Raw genomic sequence first — 26,479 nt, 5'->3', positions numbered from 1 at the left:
TAGGAATGGAACCTCCACATGTCCTGGGGGATACTGAAAAAAGAGACTAACTTCAAAGCTGGGTATCTACAATTGTAGCAGCTATGAAAATCACAAGGCTACTCTCAGATGTCATGGTGGGATTGGCTTCAGAGTACACAGATATTCTCTGCTGCTTCTTATCCAACTACATAGGAACAACGATGACTTTACTTCTGAACATGATTAGCTGAGGGGTTGGTAATGTTGAAAGATCTTTTAGTTGGCTTGGATCAAGAAGAACTGATGACTCAGGAAATGCTGAGACCAAACTGAGGATGCCTGCAAAGGGTCTGCCTCACCCATCTTCCAAGGTTTGTTTTCTGTTGTTTTTTCCCTCCTCCCTTGCAATGAATAAGGCAAGATGAATTCGAATTGTTTGGCATTGGAACAGCTAGCTACATTCCCCCATGTGGCTGCCATGTGCCTATGAGCACATGATGCTTCTATTTATTTTATGTTTATTCTTTCTGAATTTAGGTGAATAAATTGTCCAAGATGGGAAAGCCCAGGCTACTTTGTGGATTTAGGAGATCCAAAGGCCCCTCTAGACTCATCCGAAGTCCCAATGGCAACCAAACTCCACTAGAGCCAGTAGCAGTAACTGTAGGAGTTGAGAAGTGACCATGCAGCAATCTGGATGTGCTCAGGTATACCTTGTGGGTATGTCACAGTCCAGAGAGATTGCAAGGCAGAAGTGGAGTGACCTAGCTAACAACAGTTAAGTCTGGTAAAGAACTAACATAAACAGTGTATAAAATGGAGATTTTGAACCTTTGGACTTCATCCCCCAGAAGTCCCTTAGTATGTCCCAAAATTCCCTTTAATCTCTCCTGCACCTCCACTTTTGCATGGTCACATTATTGTTTTATAAGCTTGCTTTAACTCGTCCCTCCCCTCTCTTTTGCCACCTGAGACGAGTTAGGCAGGTTTTACTCTAGCTTTTTATTTCAAGTTATTATTAATAAAAATTTTAAAATATAATATTTAGTTATTGTATATTAATTTTAAAACCCACAGCAGCCAAGCAATTTACATTTCCCATCTAGTCTAGGAACAGATGACCTACCCAAGAAGAGCTATTCCTTCCCAGAACATCATGAGAACTCTACAAAAGATGAAAAGGACTTTCAGTATCAGGAGTTAATTTATTCCTTGTGTTCTTTCCCAGTGTGGCTCACTACTATCGTACTAGGTCCCTTGTGTCTTTATGGGGATAATGCACCTCTGCTTTGGGGGAATTTTTTGTAACAACCTCATTACATTCCTTTTATGAAAGCCAATTAACTTTTACTAATTCGAGTTGGTAATGAACTCCTACTCTTGTGGAGGGTCAAGAGCTATAATGCTAGAAGCCATAACCCCTCAAGATTATCCAAATATCCATGATGGGGAATAATAGCTAGCAATACTTTCAATGGAGCCCAACTCATTAGCATAATTAATCAATTGAGGGAGTGACCCTAGAAAGGGTTCCATATAGGTTTGTTTTTTAAACCATCACCTTCCATCTTAGAATTAATCCAAAGTATCAGTTCCAAGGCAGAAGAGTGATAAGGATTAGGCAATTGGGGTCAAGTGACTTGCCTAAGGTCACACAGATAGGAGGTGTCTGAGGCTAGATTTGAACTCAGGATCTCCCATCCATTGAGCCAGCCCCTTGCCCCACTACACAGGTTTTTAAGATTTATAAAGCATGTCTACTTTAGTTGATCCTCATGAGAGCTTTGTGAAATAGTTATTTTATAGATGAGGGACACAAGGCTCATATATTGCTCAGGGTTAAAAATTTGGGAGGCAGATTTCAAACTCTGATTTTTTCCTGATTCTGAGACCAGAACTCTTTTTTCTCTCTCATGCTGCCTCTCTTTTAAGTTTTGAACAATCTGAGATATAATGTTGGCCTCAAAAAATTATAGTATTTCAGATTATAGGCTCTGGGACCTGAGAGTAGCAGAAAAATGTATCAAACACCAGCTGTCCCATGTCACTATCCAGCAGATCTAATAACTATGCCCATATTTGTTGAAGCTAACTCTTTAACATTCATCATGCAGTCCATGACATGGCTATGCAAGGGAGGATATATTTGTTCACCCAGGAGGCTTCTTGGACCTACTACTCCACTGCACAGTTCTGATCGCAAAAGCAGATACTAAGGATGGAGAAGAGGTCTCGAAGCTCCTCCAGAGAGTCCCCTAAGCAAAACAGAAGCCCTCCACGTAAGAACAAAAGAGGAAAGTCAGATAAAAAGGATCAACGTAACGGTCGAGATACTGAACAGGAGAAGCAGAATTCTAAGAAGAGGAAAGGAAAGGAGGACACGGACAATGTGACTCTCATAGAGACAGATAACAGAATCCAGACTTCCACCGTGGTGGATGTAGATGATGTCATGGGCTCCTTGGAAGATGAAACTGAGGTGATGGCCCTGTTCGAAAGTGAACAACAGGAAGAAGGTACTGTCTAAAAATGGTGGGAATTGAGGAAGAGAAGGGAGAGCTGCATTTCTCCATTTCCCCACATCCTATCTAGATAAAGGGATAGCAGGTGGTCATTAGCATTAATAAAGCAGCCATTGCCTACAGATCAGTCTTTGAGGTTACCAGCTTTTCCCTTGAGCCTTTTACAATCTAACTGAAAAGAGAGCAAAAATATATAAGTATAAATTTAAGAGACAGTTGGGGATTTCGAGAAGGGGAACATAGGGAACAGGCATAGGGAAAGGTTGAAGAGTAGTCTAAATGAGAGAGGACTTGAACACAGTATAGGATCAATGTGTGTTCAACTCTCAGAGGCAGAGAAGTTAGTCACCAAGAAAAAAAAAAGTGAAAGAGGAGAATCAACGAATTGCCAAAAATAGTACTTTTTGAGGCATCATGGTGTTGCAGAAAATGCTATTCTAGAAGTCAAGATCCTTTGACACCCTGGTAAGTCAGCCTCACTTGCCTCATCAGTAAATGGATATAATATTAGCTGGTCCCTGAAAGGATTATTGTGAGGACCAAAAGAGATACATCCTGAGACCTGTTTGAGAACTGATGCTTTTAGACTTTAGTATGCTAGGAACTGGCTAAGATTCAGAGTATGGAAAACTACCATGTTCAAATACTTTTCCAAAAAAAAAATCATGGCTTCTTCAACGTTAGTTCCTTATCCTATTAAATTATTGTTACTTACATTGGTTGTCAGTGAAATGATCACTTTGGGGTAGGCGTGAGATGTCCCCAAAGACTTAGTGAAGCTCTAAGTTTTATTGGCCTGAAGATTTAGGAGAACCTCAAATTTCCCTATAGTAAATATGGGGAGAGAGGAAGCCAAACTAATGAAACCTCTCACATTATATATGTCTCAGAATGAAGTTTGTCTTCAGCTTTAGATCCAAACATTTGTCTGGCTTCAAACCAACTTTTCCCTTTAATCTCATTGGGCAAGTCAGTTAATTCTGTTTGCCTCAGCTCCTTACTGTCAAATGAACTGGAGAAGGAAATGGCAAACCACTCCAGTCTCTTTGCCAAGAGAACCTCAAATGGGGTCATGAAGAGTTGGACACAACTGAAACAACTGGGCAGTCTCCTTAATGTCTTCCACATTCCACTCTAACTGAAAAATTCTCCATCTTCCTTCTTTGGTCCTGCCTTCTTCTAGCTTCTTTGCCTTTTACTCAGGCTGTCCCTTGAAGAATTAACCCTTCGCTGCCACTCTGACTTTCACCACTAAAAGTTACATCCATCTGTTTAAGGGTTTCCATCAAAGCCGAAACTCTGGTGCCACCTGCTCTGTGCTTCTCTTACCTTCCCTACCGCAACTATGAAGACACTGTGCCTTCTCACATTTCTCATTGCATGTTTACATGGACTTCTCCTTTGTATTTAGGTCTTTCCCTTTTGTATTGATAAGACCATAGATCTAGAGCAGAAAGAGACCTAAGAGGTCATCTAAGTCAACCCTTTTATTTCATGAAAGAGGAAGTCAAGGGGCTGACCTCGAGCCACACAGGTTGTGATGGAGGCAGGATTTGAATCTAGATCCTCAGACAATGCATACAGCCTCTCTGAAAATATAATGTTCATATACATTTTAAGACCACAATGATGATCTGGGAAGCTAAATTCTGCCTCTCTAAAGTTGATTTTATATTTAAATTGCATTATTTATGTATTATATGTTTATATATGTATTTTATATAATTTACAATTATATAATTTGATAATATATAATACATTGTGTAATTATACATGATTATAATATAATTTTAAAACAATTTTACATAATATTTATATAATTTGAATTTATTAGCACTTTGCCATTTATAGAGCGCTTTCTATACAACACCCCCATGTATATATATATATATGTATTGTCCACATTTTATAGATGAGGAAACTGAAGTTCAGTTAAATCAAGCAACTGGCCTAGAGGTTATGGGACTTGATAGAGGAAAGGCTAGAATTTGAACCCACGTCTCTTAACTCTACTACCAGTACTCTTTCTATTATACCATGATGCATTTCAGTGGGAGGTTATCTTAGAGATCATCTAGTCAAATAACCTTATTTTATAGGCTTGGTAACTCCTTGGGAAACCCCAAAGTTCTGAGCCTGAGCTTTTATTTATGCCACGCTTTTTTCCCCCTAAACTCTTCTACCTAAATATTGGTTCTAAGGCAGAAGAGTGAGTGGTAAGGGCTAGTAACTGGGGTTAGTTGACTTGCCCAGGATCATATCTGAGGCCAGATTTGAATCCAGGATCTCCCATCTTCAGGCCTGGCTCTCTATCTTCTGAGCCACCTCGCTGTCCCACAACACTTCTTTCCACTAGTGGAATGTACGTTAGAGATTGTGTACTCTTGTACTTATTCAGATCTATGTCCCTCTATCCCTCTCCCATCAGAATAGATCCTAACAGGATCTATTAATCCATGTAGGATTAAGCTGTCTCTCCAGTGCTTTGCGAAGTACTTTGTACACAGTGGGTACCAACTAATTCTTTATTGAGCTGAATTAATGATGGGAATTTCGGGGACTGGCGGGAATTGAGATAGCCCTCAAATCACATCAAAAAGTGGTCAGGTGACTTTTCAGTGAAACAGCTCCTTCCCTTATACTCCTGTCAAGATCTTTCTGCCCCTTCCTGGTGAGGTTTCCACTGTGAAGTCAGACCACTAAATGTTAGCCAGCTAGTATTACAAACCTTTATGTGTAATGTCTTTTCTTTCTCAAAAGGTATAAAATCATCTCATCTAGGAATGTGTGAGTGGCTTCTCATCATCTTGTCCCTACTGCTCATCGTTGCAACTTTCCCTGTCTCTATTTGGTTCTGCATAAAGGTGAGACTACATAGGCACCTGACAAAGTTATTTCTTGATGTCTCTCTCTAGTCCCTGACTTTGAGAATTGGCCACTGGCCTCAGTTAATGAATAAGTATTTATTAAATGTCTTCTGTGTGCCAGGGACTCTACTGGGAACTGGGGTTTAAAGATAAAGTGAAATAGTCCTTGCCCTCAAGGAGCATATACTTTAGGGGGAAACAACCAGTACACACATAAATCTATTCAAAAATAATTACATGCAAAAGAAATAAAAGGTAATTTGCATTGCTTTATAAATCAGTACAACTTTAGGCTCTGACTAGAAGTCTCAGCAGCTAGGTGACACAGTGGATAAAGCATTGAGCCTGAGCACAGGAATCAGGAAGACTCATCTTCATGAGTTCAAATCCAGTCTTAGACATTTACTAGCTGCGTGGCCTTGGGCAAGTCACTTAACCCTGTTTGGTTCAGTTCCTCATCTATAAGATGAGATGGAGAAGGAAATGGCAAGTCACTCTAGTATCTTTGCCATGGACTCATGAAGAGCCAAATATAACTGAAACAACACAACAATAGCAGCAGTCTCAGAAAATGCTGTTACTAAACCGAGGAGGAGGCACTTAGAACTTCTGACATAAGTGGTAACTGACCCAGTCCAAGATGGAAATACTATACATAGAAATCACAACTTCTATAGTGGGAACTTCTGCTTTACTTGCCTTTTTCAAACTTCACTTTGTGTCTTTGCCTTCCATCATGTAACATGGGATTGAGATCTTCATGTTGAGAAACAGGAGAATTTCCTTCTTAGTTAACTAAAAGAATCACTCCATTTTATATGTAGCTTCATGCATACCTTAGCCAGAGGTATCATAACTTATGCAAATATATCTTTACTCATCAAAGGAAATGATCAAATAATATCTTTTTTGTCCAGATCTATTGTTTGTAGTCCTGGTATGGAAACCCCTTCACCTAAGAAGGAGCATCAAGTCTTTTATAACCTAGACTTTTTCTTTTTTTATTTTAACCCTTACTTTCTGTCCTATTAAGGACCCTGTGTCTTCAAATCTCATTTTCTTTCTGGTGTACCTTGTTGAATCTACCAATTTATGGGCCTTACACTATGTTTTCCCAACGTATAATTAGTAGAGGTAGATTTGTATTGCTCTCAGCTATAATTATGGAGTTGGACTAAAGATTAAGCACTGATAGCACTTGAACTTTATCAGTTTATCCTCTCATATTTTGTGCTTCTTCCATTCAAATGAAAATACAACAACAAGAAAAAAAAATCAGTATTTCCAGGTTTTTAGCACTCTGCTTGCAGCTCTGAGCAAGAATGAACTAAAACTCATATACATTTTTTTTGAGGCAGCCTAGAAAGAAAATTGTTTTTTGTAAATAAAAAATCACATATTATATTTCAGAAGGGGAAAAAAACATGGTACAATGGAAACAATACCATCTCTGGAGTCAAAGGTGCTGAGTTCAAATTCCACCTCTGGTTTTTACGACATAGGTGAATAAATGAACAAATCATTCTCCTTGGGCTTCAGTTTTCTCATCTGTAAAATGAGAATCTTGAACTAGATGGCTTTTGAGGTCGCCTCTAGGTTTAGGCCTATGATCCCTTGATATTCTCTCGTTTGTCCATTTAATAGGTCAAGGGAAACGTCCATAAATCAGCAGAAGTGATGGTAACCCTATTACATGCCAAAATAGTAAATAGCCTATTTATGATTTGCAAAGGCCTGACCAAAGCTGTGAACTATGTTTCTGAATAATTAAGACTTATTTGGAATTTCATTCTTGAAGCATGATCAAATTAGGGTAAAATCAGTTTTCTATTGGTTTCTGAAGGTTCTTAGCTATGAAATGAACTCTAATATTGATGTCAAAATACCTGGATTCCAATCTTATATCAGACATTTGTATGGTCTTGTACAAGTCACTTGACTTGTCTGAGACTCCGTTTTATCCACTATATAATGGGGCTAATCAGAAAGAATTTTGCAAGCCTTAAAACAATAAATAAATGAGAAGAGATTTTCTTCCTCAGTGGAAGATTGTTTTCATGACTGTTTTAACCATCAGTATGGAGAAAATCATCTCATTCTTTGGTGTGAAATGGGATTTATGTCATCAGGGCTCACGTGCAAATTACAAAACCTTTTCCAAAAGCTTTCGCTGCTTTTTCTAAAGTGGGCTAAACCTCGCCGTTTTTCAACTTCAGGTAGTGCGGGAATATGAGAGAGTCATAATATTCCGTCTGGGACATCTTCTTCCAGGAAGAGCCAGAGGCCCTGGTAAGGAATGTTCTTTGTGTCCAATAGCTTCTTCCATTCGCTCAATGTGTTGTTCTTGTCATCTGTAACATATATAACACCCGCCTCCCAGAGTTGCTTCCAGCATCAAATGAGATATCCATGAAGCCCTTTGTAAACCTTCAAGCTCTTTACACATGTTAGGGCTAATGGCTGACAAGTGGGCATCTATCTGGCCTTTGCTTGAAGACCAGGTAAAGGAGAGGAGCTACTTCCCATGAGGCAGCCCCTTCTACTTCTATTTCGCTTTAATCGTTTTCCTTATGTACGTCATTTCATTTCAGCAATTATCTTAGAGTTTTATTAAATCTTGCCTACTGTAGAACAAGCCTCTTGTTAGGTTCTGGAGATACATAAATGAGACTGTTCCTGCCCCCAAGTAGGGAAAACATGCATACATACAGATAATTAAATTAAAAAATTACATAAATAAAATAAAACATAATGGGGGGGGGGGGCGGATTCTAACAACTAGGAGTATTAGGAAAGCCGATGTTGAATAGGAATTGGCGCTGGAGCTGAGCCTCGAAGGGAATGTGGGAGTCCCAGCCTTTTAGTCTTATTAAATGTAAACTTCAAAAAAAGCTCAGGATATCTGCTGTAAGGCCAGAAGGAAAACGGTATCGACGATTTTGAGATGATGCAGACACGTTAACTCGAATTTTGCTGACAATTTGAGAGGATGTGGATAGGATGATAAACTCACCCCAAGCTGGAACAGCTAAGAGTTAGACTGTCCCCCACATAAACCCTCTAAGAATGAGACCCCAAACTCCTGCCTCCACCTCCCTGGCACTGGACCTAGGCCGCCCCAGGTAGCCTGCGCCTACCTGAAGTTTACATGAGGGATCCTGCTAGAGGCGAGATTTGCACCAGGGTCTCTGCTACAAAGCCTTTCTGCCTTTCTCTTAGCATGTTGACTGATTCTTGTCTTAGGCCTTTTCTTTTTTCTGCCCTGCCTGGATACCTACCACAAGGTGGACCTCCGCCTCCAGACTCTAGAGATTCCTTTCCATGAGGTAAGAAATTATCTTTTGATATTTAGATTATGGCCTGAAACTTTGGTTCTGAGAGAAAGCAGTTAGAAAATGGTGCTTATTTGCCTTCTTTGGGGAGTGCATCCAACAAAAGCATGGTGCCAGAAAGGAGGTTGGATTAGGAATCAGATACCCTGAGGGCCAAGGCTGGCTTTGCCACTTAGGAGCTCTGTGACCGCCTCTGATAACAACGTGAATGTATAGAATACTTTAAGGATGGCAAAGCGCTTTCCCCGCTATGCTTCATCTCTCTTGGGTCCTTGAGGATCCTGGAGGAACCTTCAGATTCCTCATCTGAAAAAAGAAGGGAGCTGGCCAAGCCGTCGGAGGTCGGTTCCTGTCCGATGTAGGGCTCTCTGATCATTATGCGTATTCATATAGCATTGTAAGGCTTGCAGAGCATTTTATGGGTACGATCTCATTTTATCCTCATAGGTACTATCAGTAACTGTTTTATAGATGAGGAAACTAAGGCAGATAGAGATGAAGTGACTCACCAAGGGTTATGCAACTGGGAGGTTAACGTCTGAACTCGGGTCTTCCCAACTCTGGGTCCGGAATTCTATCTACCATAGTGCCCAACTGCCTATAATTCTAAAAGACACTTCAAGGGAGTAACCTGAAGTTACCGAAAGGTCTGATTCATAAGCAAGTCCTCATTTATCGTCCAAGCTTCAGCGATTCTCTTTTGGTTTCTTCCTCCTCTTCCCGACTTGATGCAGGGAGTTTCACGTTAACAAAACTCAGTATGCTGGAATTTATAAACTTCATGGGGCAGTTATAGAGCTCAAACATCCATTCAATAAACAGAGAGCTAGGGAGCACAGCGGACAGAGGACCAGAGCTGCAGTCAGGCAGACTATCTTCCCAAGTTCACATCTGGCTTCACATGCTCACCAGCTGGGGAGCCCTGGGCAAGTCACTTCACCCATTTGTCTCAGTTTCCTCATCTGTAAAATGTGCCAAAGAAGGAAATGGCAAAACACTCCAAGATCTTTGCCAAGAAAACCTCAAATGCGGTCCTAAAGAACCTGACATGATTGAAATAACTGAAAACAAAAATACGTCAGCCACGATGCTAATGGATATGAATATAAATAAAATAAAACCATTGGGGTGGGGATAGGGGTGGGAGACAATTCAAAGATTACAAACCTAGGATGTCGCAGGCAGAAATAGTTTAGGAGGAAGGATAATTAATTTAGTCTAGGACATATTGATGTTGAGATATTAGTGGGAATGAGAGGATAGAGAGACTATGATAATGATTATATTGATGATTATAGAATCATTTGTATTTGACAAAGTGCTTTTCATACCATAAACCTATGAGGTGGGCAGTTTGTATACATGTAAATATATATTTGATATATTGAATATTTATTTATATTTAAAATATAAATTATATATATATATATAAATATCTGAAAACAGTTGTTTAAGGCAAGGAAATGGCATGACAGGGCTTAGGGGAGCAATGTGTAATAAGTAGAAAGAGTGGAGCAGCCCACTGGTAGCTGGGAAAGAGTACTGCTCAGCAGTTAGAAACAGACAATGGGGGGAACTTGAAGTATTAACTGACTCCCAATTTTATTTGGAATGTAGAATGACAGCATTCCAGAGCATGCTCTCACAGACCTCTCTCACTCAGTGTTCTGCTACTTGAGAGATAAAGTATTTATTAAGCACTTACCTTATATATTGTGATGACTAAAAATTCCAAGAAACTGGATTCTAGGTAAGGAAAATCAATTTGTTGATTAAGCTAGCAATAACTAATAAATTGGCCAGTGATCTCTCTCAGGGATCAAAGACAAATTAATTCGGCACCTTAACTCATTAAATACAATTTTGGAAGCTCATTATTCAACCCTCCATTGGATAACTAATGAGGGATAAGAATTTCCAGTTTCTCCCTGATCCTCAATGAAGAGAAAATCACATGCCTGATCATAGAATTCTAATATCATTGCTGGTCTAGGTGATAAAAACAGATTTTACCTGGTTAGGACTGACTTTCCCCTGTCCATCCCAATGGGGGGGGAGTCAAGGATCTTGTCATACTGTCCCAGCACCAGACATACTTGACCTAAACTAGTTTTTGTACTTGATACAATGGAGCCTAAATCTTCATTCTTAATTATCCAATTTTAGAAACTACTCTGGGGCAGGGAATGTAATGGCATTTCTCAGATTGTTAGGACAAAGACATAAGAAAAGAAGCTTCAAAAATGTTACTGAGTCCTATTAGAAATCAAATAATAAAGCATTATTTTAAAACAATAATGATACAGCATTAAGAATAAGTCTTCTCAGGGGCAGCTGGGTAGTTCAGTGGATTGAAAGCCAGGTCTAGAAAGGGGAGGTCCTAGGTTCAAATCTGACCTCAGACACTTCCCAGCTGTGTGACCCTGGGCAAGTCACTTGACCTCCATTGCCTAGCCCTTACCTCTCTTCTGCCTTGGAACCAATACACAGTATTGACTCTAAGATAGAAGGTAAGGGTTTAAAAAAAAAAGAATAAATCTTCTCAATATAGGTGGCAGCTGTTATATTAAAAATGATGAGGATATGAACTCGCGCGCACACACGACTATCATACCTAAAGGAACTTACATTCTGATATTGAGCGTGGGACTTTCAGATAAGTTATCTGCATGTCCTTCTCAATTATATGATTCTATCTAGCCAAAAAAAAAATCCCAATTTGTTCACATTTTTAGTAACATGTTCTGCACATAGTACTATTTTTAAGGCAATAAACCCCCCATTTTGTTCTTCAGCTATATTCTCACCTTGCTGAAGAAAATTCTTTTCCAAATGCAAATTAAAACAACTGAGATATCACCTCACACCTATAAGACTGGATGATATGACTGAAAAAGGGAACTGATAAATATTAGAGGAGATGTGGGAAAATTGAGACACTAATACACTGTTGGTAGAACTGTGAACCGGCACAACTATTCTGGAGAGCAATATAGAATCACACCCAAAGAGCCATAAAACGAAGCCTACCCTTTAATCAGCAATAGCACCACTAGATCTGTATCCCAAATAGGTTAGAGATAAGAGAAAAGGACTTACAACAATATTCTTAGCAGCTCTTTTTTGTAGTAGGAAAGAACTGGAAACTGAGGAGGTGTCTATCAATTGGGGGATGGATGAACAAGTTGTGGCATTTGGTTATAAAGGAATATTATTGTATCATAAGAAATAACAAACAGGATGTGTTCAGGGAAAGCACTGGTATAACTTATATCAGACTATTTACTCTTCGGGGAGGGAAAAGAGGGAAGAAGAGAATTTGAATTGTAAAATGTTGGAAAACAATTGTCGAAAATTATTTCCAATGAATACTGTTTGAAAATGACCAAATAAAATGTTTAAAAGTAAAAATAAATAAATAAAAGAAAAAGAAATCTAAAAAAATTATTTCTACATGTAATTGAAACAGTAATTTTAAAAGTTAAAGAAAAAAAATACCCTCTCTTTGCTCTTCCATTCCCTCTTGGGGGTTGCTAAATAAAGTGAATGATTGAAATTGATTTCTGCTTAGGTGGTGACAAAAGATATGCTCATAATGGAGTTAGACGCCATCTGCTACTATAGGATGGAAAATGCTTCTCTGCTCCTAAGCAACCTTGCCCAAGTGTCCAAAGCAGTCCAGCTGCTGGTACAAATCACCATGAAGCGTCTCTTGGCCCATCGCTCCTTCACTGAAATTCTCCTAGAAAGGAAAAGCATTGCCCAAGACACAAAGGTATTTCTCGACTAGCCGTTAGGGTGGAAAAGACTTCTTTGCTGAATTTTCCCTTTTAATAAAAACATTGAGAGGTGGTGTGGAATAGGGAAGAGAGAGCTGGCCTTGGAATGGGGAAGACAAAGATTCAAATGCTGCTTCTGACACATACTCTGTGACCACGGGCAGATGACACTATTTCAGCCCCCCACAAGCAACGGATGAAGGCTACACTTTCAAGACTAATTATATTACCTAATTGTTATGGAGAGTAGAAATTTGGGGCACTAAAAATGTGGGCATTTTTTAAGGTATGATATGAAAAATAATAGTCTTTGTTGTGCCACTTGTACATGTTGTGCCCTAGGGAACAACCTATCATAGTCTAAACTGTGCTCACTGCCCTGAAAAGCTCTACTCAGATGGTGTCCTCTGGTCAGCCATGGCTACACTGTGAGTGTGTTTCCCTTATAACCACTGATCAAAGAGAGCCTGGTCTTGTTTTTGAATTCCTGAAAGAACAGGGATCTCTGACAAGAATCTTGCGGGTGTCTTGTCCATCTGTGAGTGGAAAGAGTTAGTTGAGAGCCCTGGTTCTATGATGGAGAGGCTGTTGGGAGAAGCAGCCAGTGATAAAAACTAGCTACAGACTAATCTTGAATAGGTTTGTGTGTAACAGTCAGATTCTGATCTAACTTCACCCCTCTTCTGTCTATCCTTCAAATCTCTAACAGTAATTAAGAGGAGGCAAAGGGACAGAAGAGAATAAAGGCTTCCTAGACCCCATTGTTCCTGCTCTCAGACTGTCGTATCATAAACTGGTCACCTGAAAACTAAAGATATTCATGTGTTCAAAAGGGAAATTAAAAAAAATTTGTAAAGAACAATTACTTTGAAGCTATTATTAATATTGAAGAGTTTTTTTGTTCTTTTTAACTTATTGTTTTTGGTAAAGACATTTAGATCTGAAGAGACTTTAGGAATATTTAGTGATGGGTGGGCTGGTAAATGTTTAACTAGTTCTCTTAAAAAAATATACAACTGATGCACTTTTAAATTTAGTCCCATTTTTTCATGAGTAACTCAGAATTCTCCAGAGAACTACAGGGAAAAGATATACTTACTATGGAAGAGTCTATCAAGCTTTAAGTACAGTCTTGGTAAAAGCAAAATTCAAAAAACAAAAACAGAAAAAGACCAACTGAACTAAGTATGGAAAGATTTTGACAAGAAACTAAAGAACAACAACAAAAAAATACAAGATGGCCTGCAGTTCTATGTGGCAACTTCTGTTTCCCCAGTGACATTGGTGGCCTGGTAGCAAATGGTGCCAAGCATATTAATTAATTATCCCACAGCTTTTAGATCATGTGTGGGTATGCTAAATAACAGGTCAATGGACTGGGACTTGACCTGCCCCTGGAAAACTAAACCACATCAATATTGATATTCTCATGATAAACAAAAACAGATCAAACGAAGATATAGCTAAAAAGAAAGATGTCTCACAGGTTTCTCTTTGAGCAAACAAAAGGAATTGTTGGAGTTGATTTCTTTGCATACTCTAGCTTAAACCGCATTTGACATCCGGAAGAACTGCAATATCAGTGATTTGTTGTAGCTACTCTATGTGTATATGGGTTTTCCTTTGGAAATTACAACTTCACTTGTAAAATACTTACAGAGAAGAATAGAAAAAGTTTGTGAGCAATGGTACCTCATAAAATAGAAAGAAAACAAACAGTGCAAACAAAAAAAAACCAGAAAGCTGAATATTCAAATGTGATAATATTTGAAAAGTGTTTAGAACAGTGTCTGGAAAATAGTAGGTGCTATAAAAATGCTTATTCCTTTGTTCCTCATTTAGAACTGAAAATGGCAAGATATCAAATAATGGAAAATGGAACAAATTTGCCTATGTATCCACAAATGCTTTGTTTTTGAAAAGGAGTAAGTAGGCTCAGAGGAGGCGTGCCTGAGATCAGATCTCTAGTCTGTTAAATTTATTTTCTATGTTGCCATAGGCAAGTTATTTACTCTCTCTGGGCTTCCATTTCCTCATTTCTAAAAGCAAGGGATTGAACTAGGTAGAATCCCTTTCAGTTCCACATCTATGATACTGTGATGATCCTAAATCACTTAACTCTGGTAGGCCTCAGTTTCCTCATCTGTAAAACAAGATAATTGAATTAAAAGATCTCCTAAGAACCCTTCTGGCACTAAATCTGTGATTCAACAACTTTAAAGACATCAGAATTTTTAAAGCTGGAAAAGACCTTGGATATCACCTAGTTCAACTCTAATATTTTTTAATAAGAAAATTGGGATTTAAGAGAGAGAACATGAATTGTCCAAGGCCACATGACTTTTAGGAATGACTCAAAACTTAAATGAAAATGAAAGGTGAAAATGAATAAGTGTTAGAAGGTAGAAAAAAGATACAGTGAGGAAAAAGAAAGGAACAGATAAGTGAAACAATGTAGGAACTGAGAAATACATGGAATAAAAAAGAAGCTAAGTTTGCAAAGTGCTAACAAATGATTAATTGTTGAGTACACAGAAAGCAGGGAGAGCAAAGGTAGGGAAGAGGGGATAGATTAGGAAATGGGACTCTGAGGAATCAATCTACCACAGTGCCTGCACATAACTGGTGCTGAATACATACTTATTAAATAAATGAATGAATAAAAAACCAAAATGAATGGATATATTATGCCATTATAAAATTTTAAAGGTGGTGCTTACTTGGAGCTAGGAGCAGGAGTTCTTTTCAAAAACTTAGCTAATAAGACAATGAATATAGATGCAAAAAGGTAATCAGAAAAAGGCCTAAGTCCATATGCATGAAAATCTCCTTAGTTTTTCATGGTACATAGGACTAGTGTCAGATTTATCAAGCAGAAGGAGCTCAATTCATTTCTATGCCCATATCAAGAGCTCTAAGACCATCCAACAAACAATCCCATCCATAATAAAAAATTATAGGAATAACCACATGAGAAAGAGATAGAAATGACTGATAAAAATGAAATCTTTCTAGGTCCTCTTTGAGGGGGAAAAGGTTCATTTTCTCTGGAAACACAATCAAGTAAATGATAATATTGAATCAACAAATAAGCATTCTATTTTCCTATCTTCTTATATGACTGATTTCCAATTTCCTTTCTTTCTTTTATTTTTAAACCCTTATTTTCCTATCTTAGAATCAATACTGTGTTTTAGTTCTGAGGCAGAAGAGTGTTAAGGGCTAGGCAATGGGGGTGAAGTGACTTGCCCAAGGGTCTCACAGCTAGGACTATCTGAGATCAGATTTGAACCCAGGACCTTCTTGGCCTGGCATTCAATCCATTGAGCCAACTAGATGCTCCCTCCAATTTCTTTTTGATGGAAATATTTGTTTTCCTGGAATATCCAAAAGGGCATTTAGTACACTAGTGGATTAGCTGGCTTCAGTGGGTCCCTTTTATGTCTGAAATTCTGATCCTCTATGGTACCTTCAATAAAGAAGTATTTATTGACCTTAAATTCTGCTCTCCACAGGTGGCTTTGGATGCAATCACATGCCGCTGGGGAATCAAAGTGGAGAGAACGGAAATGTAGGTAGGAAACAAACCAAAAAGAAAAACAGAATTTAATACCAATAATGTTAACACTCTTGTTGTCAAATCCAGTGATCTCTTCTCAGTCCTCATCCTCTATAATCTTTCTATAGTACTTGACACTATTCACCATATTCTTCCTCCTTCCTTATTTCTGGTCTAGGAAAGATCTATTAATTTACTGATGTAGGGATCTCTAGGTAAGCAAACTCCATCAATTTTGAGTAAACTATTCTATGATTCTTGGACTCAAAGAGTTTCTCCGGGTCACACTAATGTATATGACAAGTATATGGCAGTTGGAATTTGAGCACAGATCTTCCTGGCTGTATCTCAGTCTACTATACTTAATTGTGTCTCCCCCTACTCTTCCTTTTCTGTTCATTCATGTATTTTTTTGTTATGTTAAAGGTCTCTTCCCTTCCTCCTCATACCTTCCTTCTCTACCTGGTACTAGAGAAGGCATCATTTGCCTTACATATATAAGTACATATATATATGTCAAACAAAACCATGCCATGCATACTTCTATTTGTCAATTCTTGCTCTGGATGTGGACATTCATGATTATTCTTCAAACAATATTGCTGTTGCTGTATACAGTGGTTTCACTCTTCACAATTTCATCCATTTAAAAAAAATTTAACTTGCTCATCATTTCTTATGACATAGTATTCCATCACAATTATATGCCACAACTTGTTTAGCCATTCCCCAGGGGTGGCATCCCTTTAACCTACTCTTTTTTCATGTCTCCTACCTTGGTTTCCATGACACTGTTCTCTGGGTATCTTACCTCTTGATCTGCTCCTTACCCTCACTGTCCACTAAGACTCTCTCCCGTTACCTTATCTTCTTCTTTCTCCCTACTCTTTCCTTTGACTTTGCATTAGCCTCCTAATGTGATCTTCAACCCTGACCTCCACTCTGTATTCCCAGTTATGTCTCCCTCTGAATGTCTTGTGAGCCTCTCAAACATTATATATGTGAAACAAAAATCATTAACTTCCCTCTAAAATATCTCTCTGCTCCAAACTTCTTTACTTTTGTGGATGGTCTACTGGACACCTTGGAATCACCTTTGACTCCTTCCTCTCCTTTCACCCTTCCTTCCATTCATCTGCTCAATCTCTTCAAGCTCCCTAGCATCTCATATCTTTCTCTTCCTCCTCATTCACACTGCCAATACTCTGGTTTAGGCTTTCATCCCCCATCATCTGGACTATTTAAACAGTTTCATCAACTGGTTCATCAAGTCTCCAATCTATCCTACATACTATTGCCAAAGAGAAGTGTACCATAGAGTGCTGTACTTAGATTCAGCAAAGTCCAAGTTCAAATTCTACCTCTGACATTTACTGCCTAGGTGACAATGGGAGTGTCACTGAATTTCTCTTTGCCTCAGTTTCTTCATCTGTAAAACAAGGATAATAGTACCATAGGGCCTAATTGATAAAATTGCTGTGAACCTCAAATGAGAAATTATTCATGTTTTCATTGTAAATATTGTTTCAATATAAAGGGTTTCACAAACTTTAATATGACACATACACATGCATGCAGTTTAAAAAAAAACTAGAATTTTTCACTGTTTAACTGAACTTATTCCACTGTTCTTACTTCTTCCCTTGTATATATGCCTCTTTGTAAGCTTGAAGTTTGCTCCTCCATTTCCTGTTATTAAGCTACTGCTCTACTCTTGAAGCCAAGCGAAGATGCCCCATTTAAAGTTCTTCCTGATCCCCATCCTCCCCATGAGAGGACTCAAATTGCTAAGGATCCACACCAATGAAACATGGCTCATTTCCTCCTAGAGGAGTATAAGCCCCTTGGTCACAGGGACTATTTTTGCTCTTGTCTTTGTATCCCATCCCCAAGATGGGGATACCCCCAGCTTTTTTTAAGCTGGATACTGGCCTTTGTTTTCATTGATGTGGTTTCTCCTTCCCTGACCCATCCATCACAACCACTTCAGCTCTTAGGGAGAGGTTTCTGAATTGCTGGAACCAAATACACACATGCATATATTTGTGTAGGAATATCCTCATATACATCTACACACATATCTCTTACCTGGTGATCAGGCTTCTGGTGAAGAGCCTTTCTGAGCTTAACTAGATTGGTTTGGGATGACAGTTCATTTCTGGACCCTTCCAGGTGGGGAGGATCTAGTTGGTAGAATTTCTTTGCTGGCAAAATCTTGGAAAAGTCTAGACCACTGCCCATCACAGGGAGGCATCAGGATTGTGCGTCAGGTAAAGGAATCATTTGGTAACTTCAGTTATAGTAATTCCTCACAGGTGTCATCACCAAAGATATTGAAGTATACTGTGTGATGGGGTCAGACAGGCGACTTCAGTTTTAAAAACAAATTTTATTACTAACTTTTGTTTTCAAACCAACTACATTTCTCCTTGTCTCTCTTCCCAGAACACTATCCCTTATGATGATTTTTTTTTTAAAGAGAAAGACAAAACAGACGAGAAAAAACTATGGAAAATCGATCAAAACACCAAAAAAAAAAAAAAAGGAGCTGGGGGGTGGGGGTGGGGAGGCATAATATGCAATGTTCCATTGGAACATTGGAAGGAAATACAGATGCCTATCTCTTTGGGCCAAACTTGTTCTTTGTAACTTGCAATATTTGTTTCCATTTGTTTTACAGTTTTTGTTCTCTCAGTTCAAGTTAGAAACTGTGTATAAATCCCCCGGTGGAGTCTGCTTACTTTGCTTTGCATAAATTCATCTAAATATTTCTATGCTTCTGTATTCATTGAAACTTGGATTTCATTCCTATCTTAGCCAGCTATTTATTAACTCTGTGACAGTAGGCAATTTGGTTGACATCTCCTAGCCTCAGTTTCTTCATCTGTAAAATGGGGGTCCCAACACTTGTACTGTCTGCTTCATGAGTCTGTTATGAAAAAAAAATTTTGCAAACTGTAAAGCCTCATCATCATAAATCGTTCAGATTTCAGAGTTAGAGTTTAGATTACAACACAACTTTTTCTTTAATTCCTTATTCAGGAAGATTCAATTCAATATAGTTTACTCACTTCCCAGAACTGGTGTGAGGAAAGAAATTGTCAATTGTCAAACATTATTATTAAACCCCATAATAATATTATAATATAACAATAACTATATCAGCAACAATGCAGAAAACAATTAAAACCAACATCATAAATAAGCAACAATAACAAAAAGAACAAGAAGCCACTTCTGAGGTCATTCTCATTTCAGTTCAAGTTTAATTTAGTTCAGTTCAATTCAGTTTAAGCCTTTTGCCTGGCCCTTAGTTTAGATGCGATCCAGTCCTTGCCCTCTTTTAGCCTGTACTGGTAGGTTGGATAAGACACATGGGGCACTTACAAGTGCTATGTGAGCCCAGAGGGAGAAGGCCGTTACGCCATGACAGCGATTCTGAGAGGACTGAAAAGGAGCTTTTGAATTAGATTTTAAAAGATGAAATTAAACAGGCAAAAATGAGGGGAGAAAGACATTCGAGGCATAGAGCAAAGACACGGAGGTGGACAGGATGGCGCATTGTTCGAGGAAAGAATGAAGAGATGGGTATGCCTAGAGCGCAGCATTGGTGGAGAGAAGGGAAATGAGAGAAGGCAGGAGGGCAGAGGTGAGGCCAGACTGCAGAGCCCTGGCTTCCAGGAATAGGAATTTGAATTTTACCTGGTAGGTCATAGCCGATTTTTGACCAGAGGAGTGACGTGGCACAAGGATGGTTATTCTGGCTGTTGTGCAAAATATGGGATGGAGGATGTGGGTAGGGAATATAGCAACGACATCCGTTAGGAGGCTATCGAAATAGTCATCAAATCCTAGATGGAGAGCTGGAAGAGAGAGCTCAGAGGACCTAGAGATCCTTTAACTCCAGGGTCAATATTCTTTCCATTATATCCCACAGTCCTCTTTGGTAACCTTTTCTTCCCATCCACAAATGTGTTGGCACACCTTGTGCCTCGCATAGCCAATACATAGCTCAAACAGATACTGTCTAGACAGTGTGGGCTTCTAGAGTATGCTCTTCCTTGACCTTTGGGCAGCACTGAGAGAATTATATACCAGCACACTTTGTCTACTCGGCAATGTGCCTTATTGATATTTTCTCCATCACTTTGTTAAGTCCAGACCATCGACAAAATAATTAATCAATCCCTGCTGTGTAATGGCTGCCGATTTTCTGAGATGTAGATGCTCACACTGAAAATGTAGTGATCAACTCTCCCAAGTTGGCCCTTCACTGCCTTTATAGACCTGAATCGTGGCCGCTTTAGAAACTATAGTGTTCAGTGACTCACTGCCATACCTATCACTAGAAGAACATTGTGTAAAAAGAAGGCGGAGACATTATTGGCTCTGGAATCACAGGGCGAGGATTCAAATCCTTCCTCTGGCACTATACGTGTGACCCTGGACAAGTGACTTCACTTCCCTCAGGCTGTTTCCTCATCTGAAAAATGAGGGGGTTGGGTTAGATAGTTTATGGGGTCTCTTCCAGCTCTAGATCTAGGATCCGAAAGCTCAGGATCGCTAAAAGCATTTAAAGTTTCCAAAGGCAACCCAGCTAGCGCTCCAGCCCTCCATCTGTTCAATTCTGAGTTCAATTCTAGGTCCATTTGTAGTATTTGCCCGACACACACAAATACATGCATGTATGTTTATGCATTTTGATTGAGCAGACTATGAATTGTCCATCCAATTGCATAAGGCAGTTAAGACAAAGGACAGTTTTCATTCTTTCTGGGAGCTCCTTAAGAGACTTTGCATACCACAACCTTAAATAAATATTTGGTTTTTGCCTTGTCACAATGTATGCTCCTTTATACTTATAACCTAAGAGCACTATTGCTGACTTAGAGTAGGTATTTAATACTTGGATTGACTGAACATAGGAAGTTCTCTGGAATAATAGAATGATGAAGAAGATTAAATAGCACTGATTAGAAACATGGGAATCAAGAAACATGAGTTGTTTACTATTTGTCAGGCATTATAAGACGTGCTGTGGATGTAAAGAAAAAGCCAAAACAATAGCTGCCCTCAAGGAGCTTAATTTCTGAGGGGAGACATTAGGTACATCAGTAGGTATGAAGAAGATACATAGAGTAAAGGGATGGTAGCCTTAAGAGGGGAAGGCCTTAGAGGACCCAGAAGAGGACAAAGGTAGTGAGGTGGCAGACTAGAAGGCAGAGGGTCTCAGTCAAGAAGATCTTTAGTCACTTCTAGTTACTTTCTAGTTGGGTAACATGGGAAAGTTATCTAACTTCTGCCTCTGTTTCCTCTTTTGTAAAATGGAGATAATAATGGCTACTTTCCAGAGCTGTGGGGATAAACAGGTGTTTTACATAATCTTAAAAGGCTTTACAAACCTTAGTGTTTATTGTCATTCAAGAAAAATTCCTCAAGCATGAAACTTCCATTTAAAAATGAATTTCAATACAGTCAAACCATCAGCAGTGACCCAAACTGGAGACTGAGAATAGTCTCTCCCAGTTTTCCAAAAATATAAAAGTCAGTGATAATGAGAACTTGTAAGAGGTGGTGGCAGTGAAACCAGAGAGTTTCCCACCATTTTTCTGTCATAGAATCTTCCTAGAGTTCCTTTTTGCAGTTCTACTTCAAGACCAAAGCAAACAAACAAAAACCAAACAAAATAGCCATTATCCAGAAGACCCTATTCTCCTATTCAAGGCTGCCAATATTTAAACTTCTTAAATTTTTTTGCAGTAAAGACGTACGACTACCTGCAGGCCTCCAGCAGTCACTGGCTATAGAAGCTGAGGCTCAAAGACAGGCCAAAGTGAGGGTAAGTCAACACTGTGTTCATGCCACTGAAAAATGCCCTTTGTTTCTGCTTGGGCAACCACTCACAAGTTCTTTCAGCCAGGCCATAATATAGACTAGGAGTCCTAGGATAGTTTCACTGCCAATTTAAGAATTCACTGCTTGAGACGGGACACAAGATGCAGGATGGTCACAGTGCCCAACTTCCTGCAAATCTTAAAAATGGGACTGAGGAAATATCCACTAACTTGGTTCCTATTCTGTATCCTAGATGATCGCTGCTGAAGGGGAGAAGGCTGCCTCAGAATCCCTTAGGATGGCAGCTGAGATACTCTCAGGCAGTCCAGCCGCTGTCCAACTTCGCTACCTTCACACCCTACAATCCTTGTCCACAGAGAAGCCATCCACTGTAATCCTACCTTTACCATTCGATCTCATGAATCTTTTGCCTCCTGCTGGCAACAGAATGCAAGGAAGCCTCCCCTTACCAAATCCTCCCAGACAAGCAGAAACACGGGATCCCTCAAAAAAAGATTCTCCTATGTTATGAGACCCCAAAAGGATATAACTAAGAGGCCCTTCCAAACTTGGAGGATACAACATTAAGCCATTTGTTACTGAGTGCTCTTCTGGTCTGTACTCATTTTGGTTACCACATAGGCAGAGAGAAGGAGGGGGAGAGGGCCAAGGAGAGGGAGGGAGGGAGGAAGAGAGAGAGAGAGAGAGAGAGAGAGAGAGAGAGAGAGAGAGAGAGAGAGAGAGAGAGAGAGAGAGAGAGAGAGAGAGAGAGAGAGAAGATTCTCCCTTATTGAAAATAAAATAAAAACGGTGATGGACATGTTATCTAAGAGATTCCAGTTCAAAAAAATAGTTCAGACTAGATGCCTAGTCAGATACTTCTGCCTCTGAAATTCTGTGAGTCCATGTGATTAGCTTCTTTGGCAGTTTATTTAATATTCACTAAAAAAATTAGAAGCAAAATAATATATCTATAGTTAAGTGGTATAGTAGATAAAGCTCTGGACTTGGAATCAGGAAAACTCATTTTATGAGTTCAAATCCAGCCTCTGATACTAGCTGTGTGACCCTGGACACATCACTTAACCCTGTTTGTCAGTTTCCTCATCTGCAAAATGAGCTGGAGAAGGCAATGGCAAACCACACTAGTATTTTTGCCACTTGAGTCATGAAGAGTCAGATGTGACTGAAATGACTCAACAACAACACAATGATAAAGCTGTGGGCCTGGAATCAGGATAGACATGAATTTTCTTATCTAGCCCTCAGATATTTACTAGCCAAGTGATACTGGGAAAGTCACTTAATATCCATCTTAATGTTTTCTCATCCATAAAATGAAGATAATAATAGCACCTCCCTCACTGGGTTGTTGTGAGGATAAAGTGGGATAATATGTGAAAAGTTTGCTTTGTAAATTTGAAAGCACTATATAAATGCTATTATTATTGATCCTAATTATTTTTTTTAAATAGAAGAACAATCAGTATCAATATGGGGTCACTGATTACACCTTTTCAGAATAATATTTAGTATTTTTTAGTGTCTTTTTTTTTTAAACCCTTACCTTCCATCTTGGAATCAATACTGTGTATTGGTTCCAAGGCAAAAGAGTGGTAAGGGTAGGCAATGCAGGTTAAGTGACTTGCCCAGGGTCACACAGCTGGGAAGTGTCTGAGGCCAGATTTGAACCTGGGACATCCCCTGTCTAGGCCTGGCTCTCAACCCCCTGAGCTACCCAGCTTCCCCTAGTACTATTTCTTTAAGAGAAAAAAGATATGACTTATGAATTCGCAAAAATGATGCATATTGTACTATTAGCCCCTGATAAATACATTCTGAAAAACTGCCTCTCAAGCAAATTATATAACTTCAATTTTCATTTCTGTTGTAAAATCAGAGATGCTTAGCAAGGGGGGAAATGGTCCCAAGGCATAATAAAAATCACACTTTGGAAGATAGCAAAGCCTTTTAAAGCTATTTAGAGAAAAATCAATAACATGATAAAAACCCTCCTAGTAAAGGCAAAATAAGTAACAAAATAAACACTGGCAACTTTAAAATTGCAGACTGTAAGGAATGCTGGGAGTAGGGGCAATGCAGGGGTTGATAACGACCCCCCACTTTGGTTAAGATGTTCTCAAACTTGAAGTCCTCTCAACACTTCTCACTTTGTAACTAATGTAATTACCTTGTGTTAAAGAGTATTTGAGTCTCTTGACTTGAACTCATGCTCTAGATAGCCTTTCTGGGACTATTGTTCAACTATATTTTTGTTGAAATAAAGTTTTTGTGGGCTGGCCTGGGGATCTAAGTAGCCTTTTATGACACTGGTATATTCGGAGCAGTCCTGAGGCACCTTGCAGGAGATCCAGGATTTTCCCCAGGATGTTTTATGTCAATTCAACAATCAACCACATTCAAAACTCTTTTTAGGAGTTTGGCTCTACCACTGCCATGCTACAGGGATCTTGGGAAATCACTTAACCTCTCTCAGGTTCTCTTTCATCTGAAAAGTGGGGATCGCAGCATCTGCTCTCTCTCTTTCATGCTATTCAGATAGACAGAAAGACTCTATAGCAGACCTGAAGCTGAGGGGTTTAGCAAATTAGTCATGACTAATTCAATAAAATGCCTCCAGTTTTTACTCCTCCTCTTCGAGGATTTTAAACTTTAACGTTTTAAATTTTAAACGAGGATTACCACAGACCTCTACCAGGAGATGAATGAAGGGATCAGCCAACTTTTGCACAAGTCTTGTTTAATCCAGGCCTCTGTAACACCGAGGCATTACACTGATTCATTACAACAATCATCAAGACTTATTAACAAAGGATTCAGGCAGGGGAAAGGCATTTCTGTTCAGAAATTCTCTGCAAGTGCTATCTCTCAACAGGAATGCTATGTTTTGAATTGTATCTTCAGCTGTGGAGCTGAGATGGGGTTATTGTGTTCAGTGAATGTGACCATTGGGAATGAAAGTGAATAAAACATCCTTGTGGAAGTTACTTATCAATAACGTTTGAATTTGGAACCTGATCTGCTTTTAGAAGGACCTGAGGTTTTTTCTTTACTCGATGAACTTCCCTTCGATCCTGTGGAGAGAGAAGAAAACCATAATAATTCAAGTGCCATGATATTAATAACATTACAGAGTACATAAAATAAGAACTCATTCTCAAAGAGCTAGTCGCTGCTAATGTGATAATCCCATAACTCTCCCAGAAGCATTTTCATTTTTAAAAAGAGGAAACCTAGGGGCAGCTAGGCGGCTCAGTGGATAGAGTCAGGCCTGGAGTCTGAAGGACCTGGCCTCAAATCTACCTTCAGACATTCCCTACCTGTGTCACTTAACCCCAACTGCCTAGCCCTTACTGCTCTTCCTTCTTGGAACCTATCAATGCTAAGACAGAAGTAAGGGTTTCCAGAAAGAAACCGAATGCCAAACAAATGAGATAATTATTAGAGACGATGAATTTCAAATTGCTGAAACTTCAGGCAGTGTAACAAAAAAAAGTGACACATGTCAGGCAGGGTGGGGAAAATATTTGGGGGCAGGGTTGCTGGGCCTGGAAATCGATTCCTCAGCTGTCCCTTCCTGTCTCAGAATTCTTCTCTCCTCCAAGTTTAAATTAGTAGCTTTTCTTTCAGGCTTTCTAAGCTGTGAAGCTTCTGCTTTTGCTTTACGATTCTCACAATAGTGGGGGCTGAAGCTGGAGGAGTGGATACAAGAAGGGGTCATTTACTTGTATGATTAGTTTGTAAGAGCCTAAATCTGGGTTTTAAACCAATGCTTGCAGAATAACACAAGACTGTGCAAAAACAAATTCCATTACTCCAAGTAGAGAAATCTTTGCCAAGCGAGGAATAGATTTTTATAAGGTTAGAATTTTTGTATTCTAATAAAGAAGTTAATATTTTTCCCTCAATCTGGGAATGGTCCTATTGAGACTATTCTCAGTTATTAATGAATGACCTATAATAGACAGAAAAGATTAGACATAGTCTATTTAATCCCAGGGAGCAGAACTAGGTGCCAGAACTAGAAACTATAAAGAAACAAGTTGTAATTGCAGTTAGCTGTTCAAAGGAGGAGGAGACTACCTACAAAGGAAGACAGCAAGCCTTCAAGCAAAGGCTGCATGTCCATACTTCTTGGTCTGGGAGGCCTTGGAAGGTCCAGGAGGACTTTATTTACAATTCTGCCTCAAACATAGGGCTATGAGACCAATGACTTAACTTCTTAATGTTTTAGGCAGCTCTCTAATAATAAATGGTGCCAGCCTGCCTTAATGGTGGGAGTTTCCTCATCTGGGAGTCCTCTCTACTAACAACTTCACAGATCCATCCCCTATCTCCTATATGTTCATCAAGGTCCCTTGGACCTCTGAAATGTTGTGATTCTGTAATCTCAACCAAACGGACAAACTTCCTTGTGCCTGGTTTTTAAAACAGGATTTTCAGGGCACTTGTTCTGATTTCCTTATATATATATATAAATATATATATATATATATATATATTATATATATATTATATATATATGTAATCGATGTATAATCAGGTCAAATAGAAAGCGCTCAAGATTCTAATCCCACCTTTACTGCGTATGACCATGGATGAT

General features: G+C 39.1%; 2 protein-coding genes across 4 annotated transcripts in view; one reads left to right on the top strand and one right to left on the bottom strand.

The window, feature by feature from the left end:
- Window positions 1-995: 995 nt before the first annotated feature.
- On the top strand, window positions 996-24,157 carry NPHS2 (NPHS2 stomatin family member, podocin). The gene is made up of 8 exons (XM_001374160.4): window positions 996-2,477; window positions 5,244-5,347; window positions 7,567-7,639; window positions 8,594-8,676; window positions 12,254-12,457; window positions 15,977-16,032; window positions 21,781-21,859; window positions 22,109-24,157. The coding sequence occupies exons 1-8, from the start codon at window positions 2,180-2,182 to the stop codon at window positions 22,385-22,387; spliced, it is 1,176 nt and encodes a 391-aa protein (XP_001374197.1). The 5' UTR covers window positions 996-2,179; the 3' UTR covers window positions 22,388-24,157.
- Window positions 12,445-26,479, bottom strand: part of AXDND1 (axonemal dynein light chain domain containing 1) — a 169,121-nt gene continuing 155,086 nt past the window's right edge. For 2 of the 3 annotated variants that reach the window (XM_007480883.3, XM_056815593.1), the window contains one exon: window positions 24,600-24,950. In XM_007480883.3, the coding sequence (XP_007480945.2) occupies window positions 24,868-24,950 (83 nt within the window). In that variant the 3' untranslated portion in view covers window positions 24,600-24,867. Of the gene's footprint in view, window positions 18,950-24,599; window positions 24,951-26,479 lie in introns of those variants that run through there. The other variant, XM_007480885.3, reaches the window with a different exon arrangement.

The sequence above is a fragment of the Monodelphis domestica genome, chromosome 2, assembly GCF_027887165.1.
Source record: "Monodelphis domestica isolate mMonDom1 chromosome 2, mMonDom1.pri, whole genome shotgun sequence".
Taxonomy (NCBI): Eukaryota; Metazoa; Chordata; class Mammalia; order Didelphimorphia; family Didelphidae; genus Monodelphis; species Monodelphis domestica.
The sequence above is the reverse complement of the archived record's forward strand: the minus strand, read 5'-3'. Positions and strand labels throughout refer to the sequence as shown.

Excerpts from the sequence above, each read along its gene's own strand:
- NPHS2 (XM_001374160.4), top strand. The coding sequence starts at position 2,180 with ATGGAGAAGAGGTCTCGAAGCTCCTCCAGAGAGTCCCCTAAGCAAAAC. Across the intron at positions 2,478-5,243 it reads AAGTGAACAACAGGAAGAAG|GTATAAAATCATCTCATCTA; the intron begins GTACTGTCTAAA and ends CTTTCTCAAAAG. Across the intron at positions 16,033-21,780 it reads AAAGTGGAGAGAACGGAAAT|TAAAGACGTACGACTACCTG; the intron begins GTAGGTAGGAAA and ends ATTTTTTTGCAG.